Source organism: Varanus komodoensis, unplaced genomic scaffold (assembly GCF_004798865.1).
Source record: "Varanus komodoensis strain SLA01 unplaced genomic scaffold, ASM479886v1 scaffold11, whole genome shotgun sequence".
Taxonomy (NCBI): domain Eukaryota; kingdom Metazoa; phylum Chordata; class Lepidosauria; order Squamata; family Varanidae; genus Varanus; species Varanus komodoensis.
Window position 1 is genome coordinate 19,321,832 of NW_025335317.1, and position 18,834 is coordinate 19,340,665.

At 45.6% G+C, this 18,834-nt stretch overlaps 1 protein-coding gene across 3 annotated transcripts in view; it reads left to right on the forward strand.

The window, feature by feature from the left end:
- Positions 1-5,316: 5,316 nt before the first annotated feature.
- Positions 5,317-18,834, forward strand: part of LRRC20 (leucine rich repeat containing 20) — a 104,359-nt gene continuing 90,841 nt past the window's right edge. Inside the window, exons 1-2 of one of the 3 annotated variants that reach the window (XM_044420512.1) lie at positions 5,317-5,567; positions 11,910-12,036. In XM_044420512.1, the coding sequence (XP_044276447.1) occupies positions 11,955-12,036 (82 nt within the window). In that variant the 5' untranslated portion in view covers positions 5,317-5,567; positions 11,910-11,954. Of the gene's footprint in view, positions 5,568-5,759; positions 6,289-11,389; positions 11,451-11,909; positions 12,037-18,834 lie in introns of those variants that run through there. The other 2 variants (XM_044420513.1, XM_044420514.1) reach the window with 2 other exon arrangements.

An 18,834-nucleotide genomic window follows, 5' to 3' on the forward strand; every position in this document is an offset into this window, starting at 1 on the left:
GCCCAAGTGTCCAGATGCGGACTCCAATTGAAAGTGTTCTTTCAAATATTTCTATGTGCCACAAGATAAATTTGCACATGTAGCTGCTTGACAGTAATTTCAACTGAAATATTACCATGTACTTCGTTTGGTCTGGGTGTCCTTGGCGCCTCTCACACACCAGACTTGTTGCCTGTATTGCATTCACTGAAGTGGTGACTATGGAGGCACAGAATTGCTCTTTCAATATGTGTATCAACTAATTTTTTTCTGGAATTTGTACTGTTTGTCAATCTCTGAATACTTTTATTTGTGGGTGTACACCCGTGGATTTTCCCCATTTCTGGAAGATTGTTTGGATTTGGACATCTGTGCCCTATCATCGTTTTACAGTCACATCCCTGCCACTGCATTCTGCACCATCTGCATTTTCTGCAACTAGAAATCATGGGGAGTGAAAAAATGTGTGTGTGGAAATGTTTCATAAAATAATCATTCAGTAGAACATCTGTGTTTAATAGAACATAATAGAACACTACTGGGGAATGATTTTTCTTTGTCTCTACAGAACTGTGATTGGTTACTGCTTCCATGAGGGAGTGCCAGATGCTTCATACTATCTAACTGCCTGGATAAAGAGAGGAAGAGGAGGAGGAGGAGGAGGTGGAGGAGAAAGACAACACCTCTCTTGGGACTTGAACATCTGGTGTTTCCTAACCTTGATTGGTTGCACAGGGCTATTTATCATGGCTGCCCACAGAACCATCGAAGGATAGCAGTTTGAAAGTTCTTCCTTTCACACTGCAAAGAGCGATGCTTAGAACCACTGGTGGCAGCACCAGTAGAAGTAGCAACATTAGAGTGGAAAGTTTACTTCTTAATCCAGCTAGAGCCTTCACACACTGCTGCCCCCACAAGTGGTTTTTTCTCTCATTGTCAGCTGACTCAGAGGTGGCATCTGCACAATTTAATAAGTGGTGTTGAGAAGGCCTGGTAGGTATCGGCCACTACAAGAGATGATCCTTAGACCTACGTGCACCAGAGAAGAGATGACAATTATATCCCCAGTGTTTTTTCTGCCGTACGGACTTTCCTTTCCGTTGCTCAGCAGTCAAGGTCACTGGGTGTGGAGGCTGCTTTGAAAAGGTCAACAAGGCAGGAAAAGAGACTGTTTTCAGAAACTTTGCAGAATGGATGATTTCTGTTTTTCTGCTCTACTGACCTTTTCAGAGCAAGCACAGAAAATATATCTAGCAGTTAAATGTTTAATGATTCTCATTCCCACACTTTTTCTAAGTCTGAAAGGGAATTTTTGATGTTAAAAGTAATTGTACTTCATCTTCATAGAGAGAGAGAGAGAGATCCTTCAGCAAGGTAAATGAAAAGATGCTTTCCTTTTACAAATGCCAAGCAAGTACTATGAAGAAGCACATACAAAAGCAACTCAGGTACTTTAATTTGTGGTGATTGGCTTGAAAAGTGACGCATGTTTCCATTTTCAAAAAAATAGCAAGAAAGTCACATCATAAAAGCATAAAAGTTGTAAGTTATGGATCATGCAGTTGTGCAACATCCAGAAAGGGGAAGAAAGCATCACAAATGAACATTACCAAATTGGAGGTAAGAACTTTATTGCCACATACCTCTCAATTTAAAAAGTAAAAGAGCCCATCTTAGAATTTTTCAGTGGTTACTCATTTTATTCTCCATGGGATTAATACAATACTCACATTACTTTGTAACACATGCCCTTCAAAGTTAAACAGACTGAAAAGAGCTGTCCCAAACATAGTGTCATAACTATTCGTCATCTGCTCCTATTTCCTTACAGGACTGCTGTACAACTTTATGGGCTTTTTATTGAAAACCAATAAGGAGCCTATAAGCAGGTTGTTTAAATATTCCTTACTGAACCAGGTTTAAGTTTTGTTCAAATAGTATCAATTTATTAACTTCAATTTCTCACATTTCACCATGAGACAAAGTGCCTTGACTGAAAATATTGAAAGAGATATATAATTTGCTGCTTTTGCTTTAATGGTAGACCTTGCTAATTTATAAATTCCATCCATTTCCAGAAGACCACCCATCACACTAAGCTTGTGTTAATTAACTGATATAGTCTACTAGATCACAGAAATATATTCTGCTGGAACTGTGATCCATTTCAACTCCTCTAAAAATCAGTTTCCTGGACCCCTGACTTCTTCCAACAAAGTTCAAGATTTTCCATCCCAGATTCACTCTGCTCCTAAAACTATTCTCTTTTTTGCCCATTGGTGTCCTTATACTTTTCAAAACGACCTCTTTTCCTAGCTCAGGGGCCTCCTCAGACTAAGCTTCCTTGAGTGCCTAGCTTCTTGGTTGATACAAATCAAATAACTGCCTCATTTCCAAGCAACTCAGGTTGTGGAGTCTGTTTCTTGGTTGCAATAGGCAGAGAGTACCCACCCTTTTTTCTTTTCATGCTGCATCCTGACAACACTGACTGGTGCACCAGTGTGTACATTTACAACCACGTGCCATTTACGATCGACTCCCCCACCCCTGTGCCTTGATTCCACAGATGGGTCTTCCCTTGGACACTGAAACAATGCATGTCTGTGCTCCCTGGCCAGACCTTGTGGAAATTGTGCCCTTCAGGGTGTGCCCAGAGGCATGCCTTGGCTCCATCATCCCTGACCCTGGCAGCTCAAGGATCTTGGCCTGGCAGCGGCTGGGAATCCCCAGGAAGCACATGGTGCTGGAATCCCTCCCTCATATTGGATGAGGGGCCTTCTGCACCTGACCCCAAGGTCCTGCAACAGTGCAGAGGGTGCCACTCCCCTTCAGGCTCCTGACTGGCCACTCCCCTGTGCAGAGCAGGCCAAGAAGAAAAGAGTCTTCTTGAGCAACCTGTGTGACCATGTATATTGCATGCTGTGCCTCGTGTTCTCGTAATGAAGCTCGTAATGAAGGTATGGTTTACAAGGCATGGCTTCAGTGACCATCCTCCATCAGGGAAAGGGAAAGCAGCATTCACCACTCAGTCTTGATTCCCCATGCTGCAACAATCCCCTTCGTGGTTCTGGTTTGGCTACTAGCCAGGCTGGTCTCAATGAGCACCTGCATGCATGATGAGGCAAGCTGTTGTTACAAGTCGCGACCCCATGGACAACATTCCTCCAGGCCTTCCTGTCCTCAGCCATCCCCGAGTCCACTTAAGCTCACTCCAACTGCTTCAGTGACTCCATCTAGCCACCTCATCCTCTGCCATCCCCTTCTTCTTTTGCCATCTATTGTTCCCAGCATTAGGGCCTTCTCCAGTGAGTCCTTTCTTCTCATTAGGTGGCCAAAGTATCTGAATTTCTTCTTCAGGATCTGGCCTTCTAAAGAGCAGTCAGGGTTGATCTCCTCTAGGACTGACTGGTTTGATCACCTTGCTGTCCAAGGGACTCGCAGGAGTCTCCTCCAGCACCACAATTCAAAGGCCTCAATTCTTTGGCGCTCAGCCTTCCTTATGGTCCAGCTTTCACAGCCATACATTGCAACTGGGAAGACCATAGCCTTAACTATACGCACTTCTGTTGGCAGGGTGATGTCTCTGCTTTTTAGTATGCTGTCTAGATTTGCCATAGCTTTCCTTCCAAGGTGCAAGCGTCTTTTAATTTCTTGGCTGCAGTCCCTGTCTGTGGTGATCTTGGAGCCCAGGAAAATAGAATCTGTCACTAGATGAGGCAAGTACTTGTGCCTTATGAACTGATCCTGGGGACTTCATATCAGCATATATGAATACGGCTTGGTGCTCATATGCTTCTAGCACATTAGCATATTCAGGGAATGCTGGCAATGGTTATTCTAGTAGATGTTGGAGGGGTTTTTGGGCTGAGAATCTGGAACCAGCTTCCATCAAATGTGCTATGAACCTTATGAAAGCTTGCTATACCAAGGAGTCCGTGTCAGTGGTGTAGAATTGGACCTTGACTGTTTTCACCACTGCATTCAGCCATACATCTAGAGAACCACTGGGTGAGCATTAAAAGATGCTTAGGTTCCTGCTGGAAATCTCTGGCTAGATAGCTGAGACCTATGAGCACCTTCTGAAGCATGGGAATATTAGGCTTCAGTGGCACCTGGTGACCGCAGGTATGGTGCCAGGGGTGTGCATAGCACTTTGATGGTCTGCTGATCAAATTTGAAGCCCTGGTGATAAACAGCATCAGACCCTGCAAGAGTCACTCTTAGCCACACTGCCTGTGCTGGTTTTGTGTGGAGGATATATGCCATCAGGGCATGCACACATAGCTAACCTCCCTGGGTAGTGGGAAAAGGAAAGGAAAGGACAGCCCTGGCCCCAAGTCACTGCACCTGTGGTAAGGAGGATGGACACTGTTGTCATGGAGAATACCCCCTTGCGCACACACCAACAACCTTGCAGCTGTTCATGCTGAACAGGCAGGTACCTTCTCCTTCCCAGGAGCCAGGGTGTTTACCAGCCTTTCTTCCGGGCCATGACCAAGATGGCCGGATGAAGCTCCCATATGGAGCTAGCAGAGGGCTGCAAGTTGCAGGGGGAGCAAATCCACATAAACAGCCATAGTCCTACAGGACCACATATAGGAGGCTGGCATGTGACCAGCCCCAACTTATTTCTAGAGGCCATATGCCACGCATGCAAAAAGACCCAGGTGCTGACACTAGCAGGGCTAGCAGAGGGCTGAAATAACCCAACACACCATGAAAAGCCCCGGGCAGTCAGTGTACGCAATGCTCAGTTGGATTCATCAGTGTGCTGACTTTGGTATAAGGCAGCTTTTCTAATGGGGGATGACTGTAGCTCAGATGCAAAGCGTCCGCTTTGCAGGCAGCAAATCTCAGGTTCAGTCCCTGGCATCTCCCAGGGGCCTTGGCAAGGAATCTTCTCTGAAAGTTTGGAGACACCGCCCGTCAGTGTAAACCAAGGAAGTCTCATGCACTAAAGCTGAGCGTGTCTGCCTCGGCTGCATCCAACCCCCGGGGGGATCATTTGCGGGGGGGAGAGCTGGAATTTGGCCTTGGGATCCTAACCATTTTCCACACCGCAAGTAACAAAAAACAGAAGAGCGCAGCAGGTGGAACGGCTATTCGGAGCTCATCCTCCACTTGCAAACCAAGTTCGCTTGCTTGAAGCGCGAAGGAGCCATTCCAAGCGCTCTGCTGCCATTTCGAAGCCCGAAGTTGCTCGGCTCCCCCTTCCGGGCACCTCCTCCGGCAGCCACCTCGGCCCCAGGCCTGTCAACGGGGGAGGGCGCTCTCCGAACCAGGCAGCGGACTGGCGCGGACCCCCTCTTCCTCGCCGCTCTGTGCAGCGCCTCCCTTCCTCCGACAGCCGCTCCGAGACGGATTGGCTTTCCGCCGCCGGGCTCGTTTTCCTGCGTTTTCCTTCACCTAGGCGGCGGCAGCCTCCGCCGTTCTTCCCCATGGCTGGGGGAGGCCGAGGAGGCAGTGTCAGCCTCTCAGGTCCGACACTCTCCAGCAGAGGCGGCAGCAGCTCGCCGCCGCCAAAGTAGAACCGGCCGCCGCTTTCCGGGAAGACCGAGCGGCAGCGCTTGGGCGCCCGCGGGCGGACGGTGAGTGCGGGCGGGCGCGGGCAGCCCTTTCCATTGAGCGCTATAGCCCGCCGCGTGCGTGCTTGGAGATGGGCGGAGGGTGGCGCGACACGCGGCTTGAACTTCCGGCAGCGATGGAGAGCTCTGTGAATCTCAGTGGTACGCCGTGGAGTCGCCGGAGGCCTCGGCGCCTTTGTGCTTTGCATTGCTCGTTAGGTGCGCAATCCTGTGCTGGTTTAGAGAGCAAAGAGCAAGGTTCCACAACTCTCAGCATTCTTCTTCTCTGGAATGCTGGAAATTGTAGGATTTTTCCTCCTGTCTAAACCTGCAGGATAGCGCCGTAAGAAAGTGGTTTAGATTTTTTTGCACAGGCACAAACTTGAAACTGCCCTGAGAACTTTGGAAAGAAAAGTAATCGTACCGATTCGTGTGGCATTCTAGTCTTGCTGTGCGCGATGAAGACAGAAACTTCTTAGGAAGCAAGCCGGTAGCACGTGAAGGTTGACCATGCTAGTTTCAAGTTAAGGACGGAAGAAGATCCCCGGAGGACCATACCAAAGGCCTGTATGGTGTGGCGTTGTGTTTCGACACCAGATGCCCGTGGGGAGCTCACAGGCAGGACTCGAGCCCTATAGCATCCTCCCGCTCATTCCCTCCAGCATTGTGAAGCAGAAGCATCTTGCCTCTGATGCTCGAGATAATGCGTAGCAGTTGTGATAAGTAGTCATCGATACCTCACCCTGTGAGTCAAAAGCAGTCAGCATCTTTCATGGAAATCTTGGCCAAAATAGCCAAAATGAATGTTTTATTTTTAAGGTGCCACAAGACTCTTGGTTGCTCATAGCCTTATTGTTTGTCAATGTGTTTAGTTCCCTTCGAATGCTTCTCAAGTTCGGTGTCATCACACACCATACATACGGAAGTCACTTCCACAATATCTCTACCCATGGTGTATCTCTACAAAAGGAAGAACTTCCTCGTATCTGTCTTGATTCTCCCACCATTTTAACAGATGACCTGAAGTCTTTTATGAGTGAATAAGAATTTTTCCCCTCTCCCTGCACCACCCCATGCATAATCGTATGCACTTCTGTTATGTCCCCACCTGGTCTTTTTGTGTAAGCTAAAGAGCCCAGTGTGGTGACCTTTTATCACAGGAGAGTTGCTTCAGTCTTTTGATTGTTTTGGTTGCTTTTTCCTGCACCTTTTCCAGTTCTACAGTATCTTGTCTGAAGCGGTCAGAAATGTAAACAGCATTCCAAGTTTGAGTACACCACAGATTTTTATAAAGGCTTTAGGATATCGGGCATTATAGTTTTGATTCCTTTCCTAATTGTCTGTGTTTGGAATATGCCTTTTTCATAGCAGCTGTATGCTGAGTTGATTTTTTATTGCATTATCCACAATACCCCTTTCTGTTCACTTGTGGCCAGTGCAGAACCATAAACATATATGTGAAATTAGGGGTGTGGGGGGTAGGTCTAATATGGTATCCCTGCATGTTTGCTTATATTGAACTACATTTACCATTTTAATGTCCATCCAGTTTTGGAGATATCCTTCTACAGCTGTTTGTTGCCCCTTCTTGTTTTAACTACTCCTAAATGTGGTTTCTTTGGCAAACTTGGGCACTCCATATTAGCTGCACTCACAAGTTAGCTGCAGTATTTGTTCTTGTATGTAACGCAAGCAAACTCATAGAAGCTTGAATAGGTCACTCTTAAGGTGCAATGCTATGCCAATTTAGACAGAAAAAATAACTCCTAAATATAAGCTTACATAGGATTTCATACGTAGTTGCTGATCTGTGATGAACAGTATACTAATAATTTTTGAAATATGTGTTGCACAACTGTTTTGTATATTAGTATACAGAATTTGTTTCAACAGTTTTCACTTATTTCAATCTCCGAATTTCTGGGAAATTTTATACCAGACAGGGCAACTTTTATGCAAGCTTGGAGAATCTTTGATGAAGAGCATCTACAAACTGGATGTTAAAACAAGAGTGAAAGACAGAGGTTCTTGGGCCAAAAGGGCAATGTGTTTATAAGAGTCCAGCGTGTGTGTTTTGAGTGGTGAAAGAAATACAACCTTGAATATGGGAAGGGCAGAATGATATATCTCCTCTTGGCAAAGGGGACTGATTCCAAGTATGTATTGCTTGAGATTATCCTCGATCACAGAAGGACGATGAAGTGCTGTAATGGTCATGGTGTTTTCTTAAAATTGTGGAAACCTAAGTCTGTAATCCTAAACATGCTGATTGTAAATGATCTACTTGGATGCATAGCCAGGCGTGTGGCTTCCAGATTGAGAGAGATGTTAGTACAACTCTGTAAGACCAGTGTGCCCACAACTGGAATACTATGTCCAATTCTGGACTTCACATTAGAAGACCAACATAGCTGGGTTAGAGTCAGTTCAGTGCAGGGTCACAAGGGTGGTAGCCAGATTGGAGGGGTGAGATGACATATGAGATGAAATTGAGGGAGCTGGGTCTTTTCAGACTGGAGAAGAGGAGACTCAGAGATCTTACAGCAACATTTAGGTATGTGAAGGGGTGTCACACGATAGAGGGTTGTGACCTGTTCTCCACTGCAGTGGAGGAAAGGACGCAGTCCAAAGAGGCAAAGTTCAAGGAACCGGATTTCAGGCTGGATGTCAGGAAGTACTTCCTGATGGTTAGGACCCCTACGATAGGGAATGGCCTTCCACAGGAGGTGGTGGGGGCCCCATCAGTGAGGGTGTCCATGGAAAGATTGGACAAGCACATGTTACATATTACATGAGCGGGGGGGGGGTCATACCAGAGGGCCCAGGAGGCCTCTTTGACTCACCGTGTTTCTGTGTTACTGTGGAAATCAAACAGCTTAAGTTTCAAGTCAACAGTTATATGTAGCTGTCGAATGCAAACAATTAACTGTCTGTGATGCATTCTTAAAGCTGAATTGTGTATTCTCCCCGGCATAGCTGGAATTGGCAGCTGTTGGTACTTGTTTATGGGCTTAGGTTTGCTCCAGGCATAGCCCGGTCGCAGCAGGTTTAGTGTTACTTGTTTGGCAAAGTATCTTAGCAGAGCAGATTGGTTGTCTGTCTGTAGCCCAGCATTTTAATTTTGCTCTTCTGTCAACTAAATATAGGACCAAGGTTGCTGAGCTGCATTTGTGCTGGTGGGAAAGCTTCTTCGCAAAGGTAACATGCAAAAGAATGATAATTGAAAAGAGAATATACCAGCCATTATAGTGTGGATAATAATGGGTAGTAAACATTAGATTCAGCTGCACACTTGGCCAAAGTAGGTCTGAAGTATTACCTCCATGTTGATAATCCAATTTCTCCAGATAGTGCTAGTACTACATATAACAATAGTGACTACATTCTGGACCTTTTTGGCTAAGGAAGAGATTCTTAGCAACAGCCCCTTGGTTGTGGAAAGACCATCACAGAATGATTTGTCTGGAACTAAGTGTAATATTCTTTATGTGCTACTTAAAGAACTTCTAGTTCTCTTAGGTCTTTTAGATTTGATTATGCTGTGGTGAAGTATTGTTTTTGCTCTGCTGCATAATTTTTCAGAAATGCCTTACTTCCTCTCTTTTAAATAGCTGTAGTGCTGTGGTGTATTGTTCTCTTGCTCTCTGTTTAAAAGTGATTTTGCAAAAGAGTAGTCTTTTAATTTTATGGGTCGTGTGCTTTTCTTCATTCTAATCATGTTTTTTGTAATTGTGGTTTTATCTTGTATGCTGCCCATGGAGCTGTTATTGTATGGTGTCACACAGAATCGTAGAATAGTAGAGTTGGAAGGGGCCAAGAAGGCCATTGGGTCCAACCCACAGCTAGTGCAGGACACCAAGTAACATCATCCCACTCAGATGGCTGTCCAGTTGCATCTTGAATGTGTCTTGTGTGGGAAAGCCTACAACTACCCTAGGTCATGGCTTCCATTGTCCTACTGCTCTAACAGTCAGGAAATTTTTCCTGATATCTGACCAGAATCAGACTTCCTATAACTTGTGCCTTTATTCCATGTCCTGCGTTCAGGGGTGATCGAGAAGAGACAGCTTTTCAAGTACTTGTAGCGTACTATCATATCCCCCCTCAGTCTTCTTGAGACTGAACATGTCCAGTTATATCAATCTGAATTGTTTAAATAAAATAACCACTGCCATGGGATTTTTCAGTTTTTCATGAAATTTAATGGGCCTACAATAGCTTTGGGACAACCTATCAAATAGATGTGGACATTCTGTCTTCCATCCACAAGATCACATGAAAGCAATAATAATTTTTTCCTGAAGTAAATTGCACATGTAGTCCAACTGTTCCTGTTTCCTTAATCTCAATATACAACACTTCTTCATTCTATAAAAGGTGAGCTTTCCCTAGGATGAGGCAGCCCTATGCAAGATTTGACAGAACCAAGGCCTACAACTCCCAGCATGCTGGCTGGAGCCTGCTGCAAATTATAGACCTTTTTTTCTATCAAAACTTGCTTGGAGTTGCACCCTTAGCTAAAAAGTGGTGGTAGCACTGATGCTGAAGCAACCTGTTTGAAGATCAGGGAGCAACCCAGTTGTGGTTCACAATCCGCCAGTTGAAAAACAACGAGCTGTCCTGTTTGCTGCCAGCATTTTGATGGCAGAAGACTGTGCAGGTCAACTGTGTAATGTGAGCACTGACATAGCAAGACTGGGTGTGTCTAAATTTTATCTGTTGCACATACCTTGTTATAAAAACCTCTCTAGAAATAATAACTAGAAGGCACCTCTGATCCCACAAATACCTTTTAGAGCAACTGTCCCCTACCTGGTACTTTCCAGTTGTGTTGGAAGTCATGGTGCCTTCAGGCTTGTTCTGTCCTTTTATATACAGTGGTACCTTGGTTCTCAAACTTAATCCATTCCACGACTCTGGTTGCGACCCGAAATGTACACTGAGCACTTTCACCTGATTGTATAGGTACTTGATTGGTCATCAGCAATATTTATTAATATTTCCCTTGAGAAGGATACCCTCAGCAAGGAGGCGACAGAACTTTTATTCAGTAAACAAATTAGGTAGGCTTTGCATTGGGCCAGTCAACCGTGCCTCCTTCTCTTATCTGACATACCACTGAGAACTTTCTCTACATAGCTTCCATCTATGCTTGGGCCACCCTTTGAAATGAAATTTTCCTGCCACACACATTCAAGCTGATCTTATGGTCCCCAGATTGTCTGTCTAGCACATGGGTCCTCAAACTATGGCCCGGGGGCCGGATCCAGCCCACCATGCCCATTTATCCGGTACGCCATGCCCATTTGGACCTGCCGTGCGTGTACACGCCCACTGCCGCCCACCTCACCCCCGCGCCTGGGGAGGCGGCAGTTTGCTCGCTTGGAGAAAATGATCTCCAAGTGAGCAAGCTGCTGCCTCGTGCGCCCACCTTGCGGCGCATGCCTCGCCTCACTGCCCGGCTGCCTGCCCACCTACGCCTCGCTTCCCCTCGCCACGCGCCGCCTGCACCTTGCCTTGCCACATGCCCTGCACATGCCGCCCCCTCCGACACCACCTTTCCGGCGGCCCATGCCTGGCACCGGCAGCTTTCAACTGGCCCCCTGGTGAAAAAGTTTGAGGACCCCTGGTCTAGCATCTTCACCTGAGGGAGTTCTTCCTTTTGTTGGAGGCAAAATGAAGAATAGTGGAAACCTACTTTAAGTAGGTTATCCATAAAAGAAAGACCATCCCAAGCTTTCATACAAATGCAGATTTCTGATGGAACAGCAGTAACTTTGATAAGCAGCAGCTTCTGCATTTGCATATATATTGTCCCCTGCAGGCACACACATTTGCTGGCCAGCTTCTGCCCTTCAAGGTGTGCTTACTTCCTGAGCTTGTCACCGCTGCTGTGTACATCTTCAGGTACCTAATCACTGGGAAGATGAAAGGGGACTGCTGGGGATGTTTCTCTTTGTATTATCTAGTTACATTAACTTTTGTTCAAGACGTGTGGTTTCTACTAAATTATGGGCACATGCTTGTTTTGGAATAAGTATTTTCTTTTTCTGTTTGCAAAACTGACTTCAAACTTTTTATGAAGTGGTGGAGAACTAGTGTGATGCAGTGGTTGGGGTGTTGGACTGGGACTTGGGAGGTCTGGTTTTAGTCCCCACTCAGCCATCAAGCTCTCTTGGTGACTTTGGGCTGTGACTGGCCCAACCAACCTCACAGGTTGGTTGTAAAAATGGAGTGGAGGAGGAACTTGTAAGCTGCCTTGGTTCCTTGCAATAGAAAGAAAGGTGGGGTATAAAGTAAAGATGATGATGATGATTGATGACGAGGCACTGTCATGGAACTTGGTTTTGTTTTCATTTTTTCCAGTGGTGCCACCTTCCTTGAAGTATTTTCGTGGTGAGTCGTGTCTGCATGGAGAAAAAGATGGGAGAAGCTGTAGCCAGGGTAGCCAGGAAAGTGAATGAAACTGTGGAAAACAAAGCAGATTCTCTTGGTAAGTTAATCAGTTTAGCTTTGCTCAGAAGTGATGATGTTCCCCTTCCTTCCTTCCTTCCTTCCTTCCTTCCTTCCTTCCTTCCTTCCTTCCTAAAAATTGTATGCCGCCTGGACAGCTTATAACATAAATCAGAATAAAATAAATAAATTGACTATTCCACGCTGGCTGTAATTAATAAAATACAAACAATAAAATCCAATTACTATTAATACATATTAAAATATTGATTAAATAAAAAGGTCTTGACCTTTCGCCGAAAAACATAATGATGCTTTCTGGGGAACGCATTCCATAGTCAGGGCACCACCGCAGAGAAGGCCCTCCTGCAGGTACTCTGTCTCCTAACATCTTTCACAGAGGGTTCCTGGAGGAGGGATTCTGTTGCTGATCTCAGGAGGCGGGAGGGCAAATAGGAAAAAAGGTGTTCCTTTAGGTATCCTGGTTCCAAGCCATTTAGGACTTTATAGGTAATAACCAGCACCTTGAATTGAGCCTGGACTTCGATGGGAAGCCCAGTGGAGCTGACAGAGGACTGGGGCTTTATGAGAATAACGCCCAGTCCCCGAAAGCATCCTGGCAGCTCTGTTTTGCACCATCTGAAGTATCCGGACTGTCTTCAAGGGCAGCCCCACGTAAAGCGCGTTACAGAAATCCAACCGGGAAGTAACCAATGCGTGTGTTACTGCTGCTAGGCAATCTTCCTCCAGGTAGGGACACAGCTGATAGCTGAAGGAAAGCGCTCCTCGCCACCGCTGTCACTTGGGCTTCCAAGGACAGCTCCGGGTCGAGGAGCACTCCCAAGCTGCGGACCCTGTCCTTTCGAGGGAGTGCAACCCCGTCCAGGGCAGGACCCAAGCCACCTACCCAGGAGCTCAAATCACCCACCACCAGCACCTCTCAATTTTAAAACATGACCCTCTCAATCTTGTGCATTGTGACCTACACTGAGGTACAGTGACTATCCAAAGTTTCACTCAAAGGTTCTTCCCTGTAAGAGTCTAGGGCAGTGATGATGAACCTTTTAGAGACCGAGTGCCCAAACTGCAACCTAAACCCCACTTATTTATCGCAAAGTGCCACCACTGCAATAAAACCTGAATATTGAGGTTTTGGTTTAGAAAAAACAACTCATACATTAGCATCTTTTGTCTTAAAAGAAATACATGATAATAGAGCTTTCAGTGATACAAACAGCTTTTTATTGAAAGGTAAAAGTTTGCTTTTGGCCTGCTCTGAAAAAGGCATCTGAGTGCATTTCCTACCTTGTGGGGGCTTCTGCTAAAAGCGCAACCAATCCAAGCAAATCCCTGGCAGCGCACTGACCAGCCATGCAAAAGCTCGGACGAGTCACAGCTAATGAGTCGCGGCTTGTGATGTCATCCCCTGGCACCGCTGCTCCTTTCTGAGCATGCGCATGGTGCCTGTATGCACTGTTATCCGATGCTTGGCTGCTGGGGCGATGCTGGGGTGACTTGGCTCGTGTGCCAACAGAGAGGGCTCTGCGTGCCCATTGCGGCACACGTGCCAGAGGTTCGCCACCACTGGTCCAGGGCATAGGTGGCCAGAGAACAGATAAACACACCAGGACCTAGGCAACAAGACATAGCGGTACAAGACTAGAGTTCAATCACCCGTCCAAATTACAGTATCAAGACCAGGGTCAGAACCACAAGTCAGTCATAGTGCATTCCAGTAAAGGAGAGATTGGTCAAAATGAGCCAGAGATCAGGATCCAGGAAGACGGCACAATAAGGAGTGAGTACCTGGGAGTGGGAGCCATCCATACCCAGTGAAGGGCTTCAGAACACTGGAAACCAGCGTGGCTGAGACAGCTTCCTAAGGGAAGAGCCTGTTCATAAATGGCTCTTTGCAAGGACTCCCAGGTGGCGCGCATGAAGGTCCTGGCAGCTGCAGTAGAGTCTGGGACTGATCCTGCAACTACCAGGGCTGTTATTCTGGCACTTGGCCAGCAGGAGGAGCCCAGAAGCTGCCCAGATCCTAACATTCCCATGCTGTTGCATCTTTTTTACTAGATGCATCAAGCACTGAACAGGCAGAAGGTGTCCTCTGAGATTCACAGATTCTTCTTGCGCTTGCCCTGCTCTTGGAAGTCTGCAAGCACTTGCAGAATGAAGATTGTGCGACCAGCTGGCAGCCTTCTTTCATGTCAGGGGCAACAGCACAAAGAAAAGCCGCTGCACGTGGCACAGAAGAGGGGCAATGCTCACACGGTGCCTGGGGCTCAGTTCCTGGTAAGCACCCCAAAATGCTGGGTGTGCTCACCAGGAACTCAGACTTAGGAATGCGACAAAGCAGACCAGGGACTGGGGAGCTGGACCCAGGGAATCTGGCAGACACCCACCCCCCGAATGAATTCTTCACACATCCCTGCCTAAGAGTTTGTGCTTACACAGCACGTGCTGAACTACAGCTCTTAAAAATGGTATAAGCAGTGTCCCCTTCCCCTTCATCTCCATTGTGTCTCCATCTCCATTCATCTCGGGGATGACATCTCCATTCATCTCGGGGATGTCTATGGCCCAGTTGCACAGTGGAACTTGCCAGCATGGAGGGTACTAATTAGGTGTCAAGGCCCATGCAGTTGGCCCTGCCCACATGGTTGCAGTGCTCACACCCCAGAATCGCATGCTTCTACATTGGTGAAGGAGCCGTGCGTGTCTGTGAATGAAACCTAAATGATAGGATTGTTCTGCACAAGAACATATACAGACCCACTTCATTCAATAACAGGCAGCTGGTCTCTCTAGACCAATGGTGTCTCTTCTGATGGAAGAATCTTTCCAGGTTCTGAGATGTCTCTCCAGGTTCTGCCTGAATTTCCTCTTCAGCCAGGAAATTCCAGAATCTGGAACCTTCTGAATAAAAAGTGCATTGTCTTGGGAAAAAAATGCATCTCTCCCATGGTTCAGAGCTACCTCAAGCACAATTCACAGACCACCTCAAAAGAAGAGTTCTTTAGCTTTTTCAGCAGTAGTCTGAAGTATTGATCACTTAGGTTGGAAAATAGTTTAAGTTTTCCAATTGGTTCCCTTATATTTTGCTGTTGTGGACTTTCCCACTCAACATCTGTCTTGGCCAGGTTATCAAGAAACACCACAATCAGTAACCTGATGTTGAAGCTGACAAAAAGATGTTTCCAATAATAGCCACAGAAACATCTAAATATAGGTAAGCAAAAACTATCGAAGTCAACACGAGTTGTTCTCGTTATACTCTCAGCAAAACTGGAGCTTGTTTGCAAAGCTGCAGGTTTTTTATCCTAGGTATATTTTGAGTTATGATTGTCCCCATAAACAAACAGTGGATAGGGCATGGGAGTGAAAACATGATAGCTTTGTTGGAGATGGGGAACTGGAAGACCTGGGGGCTTGCTACCTGCCAGGATCATCCTTGTCAGGGTGTTTCTGTTTGGAATGTAAGGCTGTGCTCCACAGACAAGAGAGGAAGCTCACCCGAGAAAGCCTCATGGTGAACAGCTAAAGATTTGGGTGCTTTGGATACTTGTGTGAGGGGAATGTACTGCCCTTTCATTTAGTTGAACCTGAAACAAGGGCACAGCAAGAGAATGGCATGGTGGGAGCTCAGTCCTGCCAGGGGAGGCAGACCTGTAGAAAGCTGAGCCTTCGGAGACATAATTTTGTAGAAAAGTACGGTTCTTGTAGGTCTCTTCCAGCAGTGAGCCTTTGAGTAATTGCAGGAAACCTCAGCTATAGGTCTAGATGAACACTTCGGAAAGGGGGTAACAATCAGTACATGATCTGCATTGGGCAAGTCTGCTTATAAGCAAAAGGTGCAGGCTTGGCTTTCAGTTCAAGCTCAGTCTAGACAATTTTAAAGTGTGTTGACAGTTCAATTTAAACATTCAGCTTTTAGTTCACTTAAAACTAGAATGTGAGTCCAGAAAAGTGCCCACTGAGGCAGGCTTACAGTGAATCAGACAATCAGCAGGGGTTCAAATTGCTCATATTCCCTTTTTAGACCCCACTCATTGTCCAGGCCTATTAATCAAAATCATCTTCCAAGGGTCTTGAGTGATCAAAATCCCTTTTACATTTCCTCTTACTGAAACTTAGTGCTGCCCTACAGTTTATGCTCTGGCTGTAATTGAGAGACTCCCATATTCCAGTTATAGTTTGGAAAATGGTTTAAAATAGTAAAACTGAGACCAGCTTTAAAAACTTTATCAATCTGTAGGGCCCTGGTCTGGCTAAGGCATCTCATTTTAGATTTGAGCATTCATTCATTCATTCATTCATTCATTCATTTAGAATTTTTGTATGCCGTCCCATTCGCATGAGCCTTGGGACGGCTTACATACAATAAATAAACAGAGTACAAACAGTGCAAATAAAATCCTGATTCACCCTGGCTGCAAATTAAAAACCTATAGATGATATTAAAAATTGTTAAAAAATAGTTTAAATAAAAAGGTCTTAGCCTGGTGCCGAAAAACAAATAATGACGGTGCCAGGCGGACCTCTCTGGGGAGCACATTCCACAGATGGGGCGCCACCGCAGAGAAAGCCCTCCTCCAGGTACTTTGCCTCCTGATGTCTCTCATGGAGGGTTCTCGGAGGAGGGCCTCTGCTGCCGATCTCAAGGGGCGGGAGGGCAAATATGGAAGAAGGCGTTCCTTTAGGTATCCAGGTCCCAAGCCACTAAGGGCTTTATAGGTGATAACCAGCACCTTGAATTAAGAAGAAACTTGAGAAGAAACCAAACTTCATGTGCTGAAGATAATATGCAGCTTACTGAGTACCATGATGTAATATGGATGCTGAATACAGACAGAGCAAAAGAGAGCTTATATTCCCCTTATCTGGAGCTGTATTGGCTCTTTTAACAGGCCAGGGGATGCCGTGGGCCTCCAGAGTTGCCTGACTACGTGACATTTCAGCTCTTCTCCCCCAGACTGAGGACAAAAGATAACACCTCTTCCCATATATAAGATTGTAAAAGCTACAAGGTGCTCCTCTCCCACTGATTTAGAGACTGTCAGAAAATGTAAGCTTTAGCCTGACTGACTGGGTGACAGGTTGAGTGAAGCTGCTTCAGTAAAGGAAATGGGTTCAGTTTTCACAGCCAAAAGCGGTACTTCTCTAAGGAATATACTTAGGGGGAAGCAGCTTCAAGGCAATTATCTCTGGTGCCGTTCCTAACAAGCTGAGGGCCATAATGCCTTGGCGGGGTCCAGAAAACTATCCTGGCTTTTGGACACTGGGAAAATCCACTATGCTGCTTAGTGGACCTTAAAAATGTTTTAATAAATAAATAAATAAATAAATAATATCTTCACCGTTCACCTAGCAGAGCCCATCCAATACAAAAACAAATTCACAGCTGTTACTAGCTCACCTTTGTGAAAGTCCAGCTGTGCATCTTTGGTCATTTGTGACCTAAATAATTATGTAAGAGGGAGAAATTTTTGCATATTGAATTTTTGTACATCCTGGAAATCATATTTACTTGATACATGTGATTTTTTCAAAGCTACGGAAGACTCTTTCTGGGAGCAGCATGGTTGTAAATATGAATTAAACTGTCAGGTTGGGTATTTGCTGAATGTGAAGGAAAAAGGCAGGGAAATAAAACCAGAAATATTATCCATCTATCCCATGGTGTCCCACCCTCTGTTGCTCCCAGATCACCCCCTGAGCCTTAGTGAGAACAATGCTGATTTTTCTGTAGTGTTGCAATTCCTGGTATTTGGCTAAGAATCCAGCAGGTGGCATAGTTTTACTGTTAATCAAGAAGCAAACCCCAGTTTTTCCATTGGTTTAACATTTTCAGCTCTGGTAGCAGCATTCAGGAAACCAAATATTGTTGAACTGTACTAAGAGTGCAGTTATGTAACCTTTCATTCTTGGGTATCTTCCAGTGGAGTCTTCACTGAGTGACTTAACGTGCAATCAATCCTGGGCACATTTAGTCAGAATGAAGCCCTATAAATCCTACTATTAAGCAACTGGCGTGGCTTTCTGGGGAATACTGGGAGAGTTTAGGCTTTTCTGGCTAAACATGCATAAAATTGCACCCCTAATGACTGACAAACCCTCTGAATGTTTATTGATTTTGGAAACAAAATACATTTTGAATGATGTTTTGCGTTGTAAGCAGTTTGCTTGAGAGTGTTCTGAAAAACCATTCTGGCTGGTGACCAGTTTGGTGTGGGGAGCTGGCCTGGTGTTGACATAGTCGCTTGACCTCCCAGTGAAACCCCTTTGCAAGAATTGCCAACAAAAGGTTGACGTTACAGCACCCTTCTGCTGGCCCTTCTACATGGTACACTAATCAATGGAGACTTTTCAAAAATCCCATCTACCAGGTTGGGGTGAAATTTCAGGGGAAAGCAGTGGGGCAGGCTCTGATTTTACCTTCCCAAACTCTGGCAGAGCTAATGCAAGTCAGGCCCAAGAGCACTTAACTAGAATAAAAATAAGGCAGCCCACAGCTATGTGTTCAGTGTAACATGTAACTTGGCTCTAAATATACCTATTGGAAAGCAAGGAGGGAAAGAGAAGTGCAGAAGAGTTACTGATGGAGTCCTTTTGTCTGTTGGGCAGACACTGCATCATGGATGTGACAAACTCCTAGATATTTCCTCCTTGTAGCAGACAACTTTGAAGTTTTTATAAAATCTTTTTCTCATTATCATTATCAAGTTAATTTCTGTACCATCCAGAGCAGAAGCTCTCAGGGCAGCTTTCAACAACATTTTGTGGCCAGCATTTTGTCTTGAACGCTTATTTTATCAAGGGACCTTGTATGGTTTAA